General features: G+C 43.8%; 1 protein-coding gene across 1 annotated transcript in view; it reads left to right on the forward strand.

Moving 5' to 3' along the window:
- The window catches only part of skap1 (src kinase associated phosphoprotein 1), a gene marked incomplete at both ends in the record, with an annotated part of 31,674 nt that extends 23,042 nt beyond the window's left edge, over window positions 1-8,632 (forward strand). Inside the window, one exon of the mRNA XM_079235671.1 lies at window positions 8,540-8,632. Within this exon, the coding sequence (XP_079091797.1) occupies window positions 8,540-8,632 (93 nt within the window). The remainder of the gene's footprint in view (window positions 1-8,539) is intronic.
- Between the last annotated feature and the right edge of the window lie 2,394 nt (window positions 8,633-11,026).

Genomic DNA, 11,026 nt, shown 5'->3' on the forward strand with positions numbered 1-11,026 from the left:
CAAGGTCACTTAGACTTCTCCCAGAATGCTGCAGTTTCAGTCCACCCTTTCCTCCCACCTCTAATGGAAAACATTCCCGATTGCCCCCTCGACTCGGAGACGTAAATATAACAGCAACTACAGTTTTAAATGAGTGACACGTGATGCAGATGTGTAGAGTATGTAATTATTTAAGGGGTTAAACAACATCAATGTCAGTAATCACTTTGCCCCTCATTTACTTTCCCAACCTGCTGATATCCCCGACGTCTAAACCTCCTCTCAGTGAGCGCTCGAGTCTCGATGCAGCGGTGAAGCACCGGCAACGGCGTCGTCTCTTCCCAGGCCACTAGGGTGAAAGTGCCATTCGGGCGCTGCGTAATGGTGCTGTTGTTCATTACGGAGCCTCCATCACCGGGGTTAATTGAGTAGGCAGCCATGCGAAGCCCTTCCTTTCTGTTTGACACAAACTGCAGGTGAAGCCATCCTGCATCTCAGCTCTTTCCCTCTATCTATTTCCTCGTGTTTTATGGCCGTCTTGTAGTTACATGCAGAGTATCTACCAGTGAAAAGCTACCCTACTGGAAATCAATGGCTTGTAATTTGGGCACTTTTGCTCTGCTGCGCGCGGGGACTTGTTTCCACACACTGTTTCTATTGGTCGGTTTGAGATTGAATCATCATGTTCTGTGTTTAGGCTAAATTATCTGAAGAGTGGATGGAGGACGGGTTTACAGTGTATTCAGCTTCTCTTCTTCTTTGTTGGTAATTATGCAGTAGAGATTGAGAAATGATGTATTCAACCTCATGATTTCCTGAATTTTAATTATTTGTAATGTTTCCCAGTTTTAGTGCAACAAAAAAAACAATGGCATTCTCACTTTTATGGCGCATTAAAGAAGTTTAAGATGGATAACAAGCGGCATCGGTTCACGTTGAAGGATATGCTGCTCTTCTGTTGGTAAGAGCAGATATGGCACAGGTGAAATATGCTCTTCGCACAAGATGGACTTTTAATTGAGGCTGTCTTGGCAGTGCCAGATTAATGAGATGCCAGCCCTCTCTGTGTGTGTGCGTGCTGGTTGATAGGGGGAAATGTCAAAACCGCCACGTCCATTTTTCACGCGAGGATGACAAAGGCAGCGTTCTTGGGGAAACAAAGGGAAGCTGCTGATCCGCCTCAGACAGCCTCGGCCCTGCCTGCCGTATTACTTTCCACTGTATGGATCAGATTACTGCGTCTCTGAAGACCTTAAAAGCAAACTTAAGTTCCAGGTTGTAAGCAAGACTCTGTCGTAGTATCTCACGATCTTAATGACGCAGATTACTCTTGTTTTGTCAAGCTGGATGCCGAAGTCATAACATAGTGACAGACTTACGAGCGAGTATTCTTGCTTTTCCTCTAATGGATTTAAAGCGAGGGGTCTGGCTGTAAATTATTCAGAGTCGATCTCCGGACGGCTTCCGACTGTTTTGGTTTCCGTGTGACGACGCGACTCACCCTGCGTCCTCAAAGCCTCACATTTCCTCCCATGAATAGCATTATTTGGATTATAGCCTGTAATCGGCTATTTGTTTTAATGAGCCCTTGGGGAGGGCTTCCCCGCGTCTCCTGTGTGTACACGCACGCCCCCGCTGCCCACGTTCGGTTCTTCTTCTTTTTACGGGGTGGGGATTCCTGAGAACCCTGACCTCGATGAGTGAAATACGGGCCCTTGGCTAGAACTCAAGTCTGTCGCTTAACTGGGGACCTAGACACATGAAATGGCCGTAATAAAACCAGGGCCCATAAATTCTCTCAGAGGGTGGGAGGCCTGGTTGTCTGTGCTGTTATGTCAACACTGACCATAATTACAAGGTAATAAGGACACGCTCTAAGTGCTAAATCAATGGTGCTAACAAACTGTTATTTTTAAAGCTGGGATGTGATTGACTGCTGAAGTGCAGAATGGGATCGCCACAGGCGCGGTGTCATATGGCTGTGAACTGAGGAGAACATGCCGATTGTATAAAAGGCCCTCATCCATCATTATTGATCCCTCACTTACTGTAAAGTGGGGGCATTTTTACTGTATTTGTATTTTTCCCCCCTCGTGTGTTGCTCCGTTTGTCGTATATCTGTGTGTCCCTGACAAAGTAAATAAATTAGGAACCTCACAACTCATATGAATCCCATTAGTTCAAGAGAATTAATCTGGTTGTGAGCCTCCGCCGCCGGTTCCAGCGATGCCTAACTTGCTTTCCTCCGACGGCGATGCTCACTCCTGATACATGAGGTACGAACATGCAGCGGAATCCATCTCGTGAGTTTCGCTCTGGCATTTCATTTCTGAGAGCTTTGCATTTTTCTAATGCACATTATAGCGGCACGCTGACATTTTAGTGTGTGATGACAAACACGCGCAAGCTCAGTTTTTTCCGCAGATTTATTTATTTATTTTAAAACTCCCATTTAAATTGTTGAGATGTTGCGCTCACTTTTTTTTCCGCCGCATCACGACGTGCAACGAGATCTGTCTGCTACGGGATTTACAACGCGAACGCGGGATTAATTTGTCACGGTGGCTTGAAGCTGTTGTTTCACTTCTCCCTGACACGTGTAATGCCTGTGTACTTAGTCGACCATGTTCCACACTGAACCGTAAGGGTGCCTTGCATTCTTGCCCTTTTAATTTATGTGTCCAGAATCAAAAGACATGGGCTCTACAGGTCAGCTGTCACATTCCTGTATTCCCACGGGCACTCATGGAGAACGGCGAGGATGGAGTGGGAAGAGATTTATGGCACAAACCCATCCAGGGTCCTTAAAACTCTGGCAAGCGCTGCTGCCACCTCTTTCTCTTCCTCTTCCTCTCCCACCCTCCGTCCAACCGAAACAGAGAGAAAGAGAGAGAGAGGGAGTCGAGCCAGCCAATCCCATGTGTCCCCCAAAGCCCACACGTCACATTTGGCTAAAGTGTTCAGCTGCAGCTGCCTGTCAGGGCCTACAAGAGCGTGGACACCACTGCCACCTGGTGGCAGTTTCTGTTCATCGTTTTATACAACGACAACTTCTACAAACACCAGGAGCTGATTTACAGCCTTATAGATTTACTTGTTGTGATTTATAGCCCATTTATAAATACAAGTTATGATATTAAAGATCAAAATAAATCATTTTCGTGCTTTAAATGGCCACTTGGTTCTGCCTCTTGAGGGTCATAACCGGCGTCTTCTCTGTTTTAACAAGACGATTTCGGGCCGCTGCCCACAGGTCAAACCGACTGAATACAGCCGAAGAAAAGAAAAAAGTGGACAAACAATCAGATGGGAAAAGTCAGCTAAGAGAGACAAAGAGGGTGGATCCTTTTATTCTTTTGTGTGAACCCTGTCCCCCCCTCTCCTTTCTCCTTTTCTCTGTCACACACCCATTTAAAGACCCCTAGCTGCTATTGTGGCCATAGACGGCAAGACGCTATAGACAGGGAAGACATCCTATTTACCACCCAAAGTAGCAGGGGGTGAGTCTGGGGTTTGGGGTCATGCAGGAGGCAGCGGTCAGCTCCCGGTCAACTACAGTAGGTCATTATTCAGCCCGAGCCAATAGCCCAGAACCGCGTCCGACCAACCCACCCTCAATCCATTCTGCCTAATTATTATAAATGAGGGGCGGCGTAAACAGCCATCATTACAGACACTCAGTGGCATACACAAATCCACTTTAAATTGCTATTAAGTTAAGGAGCTATCTGTAATCCCAGGCGTGCATTAGAAAGGAGCGAGTAGGTTTTCTTTTTATTAAATCTCATCGTCCCTAAGATATTTTCAAACGTTCTCATGCTCTGTCATGTTTCCAATTTGAAGCCAATTCACTGATTTAATTAAAAGCCCACTTGGAAAAAAAATGGACACTAAGTAGCCATTTCGATCTCTGGTTGTGCAGAATTATCGGCCATATTTCTGGATGGATTTTGACGAGATTCCTTTTGGCACAGAGTCGTCGTAACGGCCCCAAAATAAGCATCTTTACCCCCGCGGTTTCATGTCTTACCGGGTCGATTGTTAGGCTTTACCTGTGTGAGCGAGGAGGGGAGCTCGCTAAGCTAATGGTGGGTTACAGATCTGTGTTGGAGGTGTCCATGTTTCTTTGTTAGTGACCAGTGATGGAAGAACTGCAGAGAGCTGCAGTGGATCAGAGGAGAAAGAGAAAAAACAACAGAGAGGATGCAAGTGGAAAGGATGCTCCAGGAGAGATGGAAAGAGAGGAAGGGGAGGAAAGGAGGGATGGGGGGAGGAAAGGAGGGAGGGAGAGATTGTAACACCCAGGCGGCGGGTTCAGCGGCGGGGCAATGAGAGACTTCCTGCGCTCCATCACGCCCAAGGCCTGCCTCAGTCAGCTGGTGGCCGAGGAAAGATGCCTCATGTGTCAGGCTTATTAGCACTCCCCCTAGTTTGTATGCATTTGGGAGTGTGTGTGTGTGTGTGTGTGTGTGTGTGTGTGTGTGTGTGTGTGTGTGTGTGTGTGTGTGTGTGTGTGTGTGTGTGTGTGTGTGTGTGTGCGTGCGTGTGTGTGAGAGAGTGTGTGAGAGAGAGAGAGAGAGAGAGAGAACAAGATGAGAAAGGAAAAGAAGGAAAGAAGAAGACATCTGTACACAATTTAACATTTTCTCACCCCACCCCTCCCGAAAAAAAAAAAAAAAGGGTGCATTTATGTTGTGTGTGTGTTTTTTGTTTCGGTTCACGGTGGGGGTGTTGGCACACACACACACACAAACACACCCTTTTCCGCCACCCCGTTGTCTTTCGCCGCATCCACCCAAACCTCGACTCACCTTCTCCCCGCTTCGGGCTTCGGGTAGCTGTCAATCCGTCCTCCAGGTTTCGGGAGCGTGAGCGATGGGCCTATCAGAATGCCCGCCATTAGCCAGCCCCCTGAGTGGTAAATAAACGATCGCGTCGGTACACTGCAGGTGTTGTCATGGCAACCCAGTCTCAGTGCCAGCCAACCCTCCCCGACCCCCCCTTTCTCTCTCTCGGCGGAGGAGTCACAGGGAGGTCAGCGAGTCAGCGCGCCGCAGCCGCCACGACACGGCGCTGCACCCCGCTCCTCTGGACGGAGGAAGCTCAACCTCTTACGAAACGCTGTTCATCATGTCAGAGTGTGTGTGTGTGTGTGTGTGTGTGTGTGTGTGTGTGTGTGTGTGTGTGTGTGTGTCTGTGTGTCTGTGTGTGTTGTTTTCACATCCAGAAGTCTTGATTCCAACCCACAGACATGTAGAACGTATACAGGTTGCAGAGACGTGTGTGTGTGTGTCACCTCTCAGACGACACACTGCACCCCGCTACGTCTTGTTTATGAGAGAAAACCCAGACGTCTCCCAGAACACTCGGGCGGCGCTTGATTTCCATCCCCCCAGAAGGAACACACGCGCTTGTTCTCTGCACCCTGACGTTGGCGTTTCAGCGCTTAAGATGCAAAATCACACCAAAAAAACAAATGAACCGATATAAGAGACAACAAAAAAGAGAGAGGAAAACAAACAGAAGGAAGAGGACAATGAGGAGTTTGCATAGTTTTTGTCATTTGGATAATTTACTCTCCCCGCCTCTTGGAATGTCCCTATTACAGCAGGTGTACTCTGAATGAACCCAGTTTCAAGTATGAGGAAGATGGACTCTGCACGCCTGACAGACTTCCAGCGCCATTGGGCACCCACTCCGTGATGTAGCAGTTGTATTAAAATGGCGGCGCTGATAATCCAAAAGACCTTTCTCAGGGAGAATTGGAGACCGACTGCACAGATGGGCCGCGGAGATAAATAAAACTCTCTGTCACTACGGTCGCTGGAATAGTGCTGCGACGGCCCCGAGGGAGAGAAAAACTGTTTCGCTCCCTCTCTCCCCTCCCGTCCGTCTGTCTCCCCCCACACACACACCCTCTTTCCTCCTCCTCTGTTCGCGTTAGCACGAATGGGAACCAGAGCCAGCTTTCCGCAACCGGGCTTTTCCCCCTGCACAGTCTTATGGGGGGCATAAAAAAGGCCATTTCGGACTTAACTTTCCTCTGCTTTATGAGCTCAAACACACACTGAATAGTCAGTCAGAGTTTGCCAGAGAGCCGAGCACACCGGAGCATCCCAGCGTGAGCTGTCGGCGAGGTTAAAACAATGAGTCCGGGACACACAAGCTTCCTGTTTGTGCCGTAAGAACACTGGAGAAGTCCTGAGCGACATGTCCGTCACCGCTGCTCATTAGCTGTTGCAGGCCTCGCTCCTCTGGACGGAGGAGGCTGACGAACGCTGTTCATCGCGTCAGAGAGAGAGAGAGAGTGTGTGTGTGTGTGTGTGTGTGTGTGTTGTTTTCACATCCAGAAGTCTTGATTCCAACATCAGACATGTAGCATGTGTGTGTCTGTGTGTATGAGTCTGAGTGTGTGTGTGAGTCTGAGTGTGTGTCTGTGTGAGTGTGTGTGTGTTGTTTTCACATCCAGAAGTCCTGACCTCAGATATGTAGAACGTATACGTAGTGTGTGTGTGAGTCTGTGTGTGTGTGTCTGTGTGTGTCTGAGAGTGTGTGTGTGTGTTGTTTTCACATCCAGAAGTCTTGACCTCAGTTATGTAGAACGTATACGTAGTGTGTGTGTGAGTCTGTGTGTGTCTGTCTGTGTGTGTCTGAGAGTGTGTGTGTGTGTGTGTGTTGTTTTTACATCCAGAGGTCTTGATTCCAACCTCCGACATGTAGAACGTATACGTAGCATCTGTGTGTGTGTGTGTGTGTGTGTCTGTGTGTGTCTGAGAGTGTGTGTGTGTGTGTGTGTGTGTGTGTGTGTGTGTGTGTGTGTGTGTGTGAGAGAGAGAGAAAGAGAGAGAGAGCGAGAGAGAGAGAGCGATAGCCGAGCGCTTCGTCTTCTCCTCAGGGCCGAGACAAACTGTTCACGCAGCCATTCCCAATCTGCCGGAGAACAGAGGAGAGCGATGAGCTCGGGCTCGGCGCTCCATCAGGGCGGCAAGATGGCGGCCGGCTGGTTTCTCCTCCGCTGGGCCTCAGCGCCCCTCTGGTCTCGAGCCAAATATTGATCCAGCAGATCTAGTTAGAGCCCAACTGCTGCGTTCAGATGATCACGGTGTTGTTGATGCGACTCCGGTTCCTAAAATGCTTAAAGCACTTGAACCAGATTTATTTTTTTCAGTTTTTCTGATCTGAAAAAGATGCGCCACACACACACATACACGCAACATATCTGAATGTATTGGATTCTTTATGGACCGTGATTGTAGAATATTTTCAGTTTAAACGAATGTCTTGTTTAACATAATACCCAAATAAGTGTATTATGAGTGTATTCATTTGATTTCATTGTGATTCCTTCACCGATGATCACATGCAACATAAAATCTCACCCACAATTTAATTTAATTAATTTTGATACTTGCAAAAGGTATATGACAAATGTAAATAAAACAAAATAATTCAGCCAACAATAATGCAACGTTACATTTAGCATCTATTTAAAAGAGTGACATTTATTTTTCAAGGTTACATTTTAGCAGCTCAGTGTGTTTTGTATTTACTTCTTGAAGGACGTTCCTGGTACTTTGCTCACAAATACGTTTTTATTCAGTCAGTTAAAACTAGGACTTTTATTGTATTTTTAAATGAAAATATATTATTATGTTTTATTTCCTTATTTAAATGATTTGTAGAATAGATATCCGCACACTTAAATCTCTGCAGAGAACACTTTATTTTTAGCTTTCGGTCTATCAGAACCTCCATCCTGGTTCATAATTTAATTTATTAAAACCATTCAAATTGGTGCATAATGCATTTTTTATATTTGTAATGCCCTACATTTAGTTTATAAAATGTCCAAAATCATTGCAAAAGCCCACCGGGAGTTATAAAAGAAACTAAAGCTGCATATTTTATTTTATGCTGCAAATATGTTCTACTTTACGTGATATGAAAGTGAGAAACAAGATTGTATTTACGTCATTGAGGTCCTATTTTCTACAAGTCACCAGCTTAAGTAACAGAGCGTTAAATCTTAGGTTTCCTTTGTGTAAGTGGACTTTAGTTTCCTGTTTCCGTTTTAATCACAGAGCAGAAATGAAGTTATAATTAGTCTGGGGAAACAGGCAGGCGGTTGTCACGGCTCCTGAGCAGTAAAAAAAAAAAAAAAAAAACATTGTTTTATTTTAGACACAGTCTCAATAGTCTTGTTTACCGTCTCCTCCCGTTTTTGAATGGAAACCCTCGAGGTAAATGCACCCCAGTGCCTCTTAGAATGTCAACACGGCTGTTTTGCGTTAGGGTTTAGTCCCTCCTGGATTCCCTCTGCTAAAGTTGAGTTTATACAGTTTTAACCTTATTATTTCAGCAAGCCACCGTGAGCGATCAGTGCCGCGTGTAATTGCAGCTCAAATCATTCGAATGGTTGCTCTAATGTTTATAACGCCAGACAAACAGTGCGCTCGGATCAAATAAAAAACGTGAGATGGGCGCTCAATCCTGCGTCGTTTACGTGTCCCCGGGCCCCTCGGGGCCTCGCTGTTGTTTTATTTGTTCATTTTGGGTCCAGGAGTACAACATCCACGGCTGGTGGGTGGGCGAGCTGCACGGCACCGTGGGCATCGTCCCCAAGGACTTCCTGCACCCGGCCTACATCCTGTGACAGGTACCGAGGCACTCTCTTACCATCAGCATTATGGACCATTACTGGGGCCTAATACTCAGAAACGGTCCCACTGGTACTCATCCAGGCCGCCATTGAGCTACATTCAGTCGTTGACCTGCCGTTTATGGCATCTGCTGGCTGGGAGAAGTACTGCGTAGAAGTAGAGCAATCTGAGCGGGGCAACGGGTAAGAATAAATATGTGCAACAAAAGCATGATCACGCCAACGGTTGTCCTATTTAAGAAAATTATTCCCTAATACTGTTAGAGGCGCAGCTTAGAATGAAAACTGAATTATTAATGCGTGTTTTTTATTTTTTATTTTACAGTTGCTGCTGCCGACACGTCCGGCCGTGAGTTTCCCAGTTCATCTTTTGTAATTTGACAACGATTCTCCCTCATAAGACTGTAAGTTATTTCATGTACGTCTGCAGCTGGACACTATAAACCACGTGCAAAGGTCTCACCTTTTATATTAATGTGCAAACAGCAGCTAAAGCAGTCAGAAAGCCGACAGGAAAAAATATCACTTTATCAGGAAAAGACTCTGAAATGTGAGGATGTTCTTCTATAATGTTTTGTATTATAATAAATTTAACATATTTGTGTTTTTGACTGATGGTTTGACAAAGTAATTTGAAGATGTTATTTCTGGTAAATTGTGATGGGACTTTTGTCAGACTTTGAGAATATTTTTATTTTTCAGAGACTAAAAGATGAACTGATTAATCAGAAAAATAACTGAATAATAAATCATGGAAACAACTGTTAGTTGCAGCTCTATCGCAAATTGTTTAATTATTACGGACTGATGCATTTATCAATTCACTGGTTAAAATGAGAAATATGTAAATTTTGTGATGCTTTTTTCTTGTTTCATTACTGTAATACATCATTGATAAATAACAGCAGATGTACATTATGTTGAGTATTTTAAACTACATTGTAAGGAGTTTTACACTGAAATATCAAAACATTTCAACAGCCTTTATACTGTGTGATTTTCACTTCAATGTGTTTCATCTTCTGCCACTAGGCGGCAGCATTGCTCCAATATCTTGTCCTAAAACCACCAGACGTGTTTTATATATTATATATATATATATAAAATAAAATTAGTGAAATAAACTTATATGTAACACAGTAAAGAAGAAAAACTATTTATTTGAAATGAAATAATATTTACATGGACACAAACACTCAGGTTGTTGTAGCTCCATGATATAAAATAGAGGAAACATCCTTTAAAAAACTTTTTTTAAAGCAAATTTGCAAAATAACAACAATCTGTACTCCCTTAGTGTAAAAAGAAAGCAATACCCAGTATTCTATATCCACCCAGTGATGCGTGATGAGGCTCAATATGTGCAAACCAGTGAAACCAGGTCCCTTTTTAAAAAAGTGATAAAAGTAGTGTGTGAAAACAATGTAGAGCTCAAACTAACTGGAATTAAGGCAGTATTCATATTACTGAAAAAACAAAATTCCCCTAGTTTGTATTTTTGAAGAGTTTTTTTTTATGAAGTACCATTTTTTAAAGGTTATTTCTGATTTTATTAATTAATTAATGTCAAGTCTGTTGGCTTAAGAGAACATGCTTTAGTAAAAATATGTAAAATATTCTAAATATTAGCTTAATTCTGATCCTTCCTTAGAATTACTCCAAATGTAATTAACATAACCAAATCTTTTAATAAATATCAAGTTAACGCTGCTGCCTATAAAACATAATTCGTTTCGAACAAGTTTCTCAATCCAAAAATGGTCCTAACCCGGTTCTAAATGAGAAGGAATAAGTGCAGATAGATTCAAGCTGCTTTTGGTCGACGTGATTGTTTCTCCCGCAGTCTGAGTCATAATAACTGTATGAAGTTTGGGTTCTGAATTCTATCTTTTTCTTACTGTCCCTCGACTGGAAATAGATACCAATTAGACTACCGACTTCTTTTTCAAGGACAATGGGAACAACTACAGCAAACAAAAGCTCTTTAAAAGTCCCTACAGAGTTAATATAGACTTTAAAGCAAAGAAAAGTGGCTCTATCCTTTAATTCAAGTGTATATTTCTGTCAATATTTGCACAAGTTCCCTTCAACATGACTAGATTTCAGAGAAATCACATTAAACAACCAATTTAAATCACATTATATTTTTACGATAAAACCTTTAAATCTTTATGGATTAAAAACAAAAAAAGCTGCTTTCTGTGACCGAGAGCGCTCTCTGCTGGTCCCAAAAGGCCAATCATCCTCAGCAGAAGAGGAAAAACAACGCCGACATTTAGTTTACCTGAGTGTTAACGGAGACGCACAGTTTATAATTATATATACACTATTTTAAAAACAAAAGAAGTTAGACCTAAAACATGTGCGACATTTCCCACAATCCATTTC

The sequence above is a fragment of the Taurulus bubalis genome, assembly GCF_910589615.1.
Source record: "Taurulus bubalis genome assembly, chromosome: 2".
Classification (NCBI taxonomy): domain Eukaryota; kingdom Metazoa; phylum Chordata; class Actinopteri; order Perciformes; family Cottidae; genus Taurulus; species Taurulus bubalis.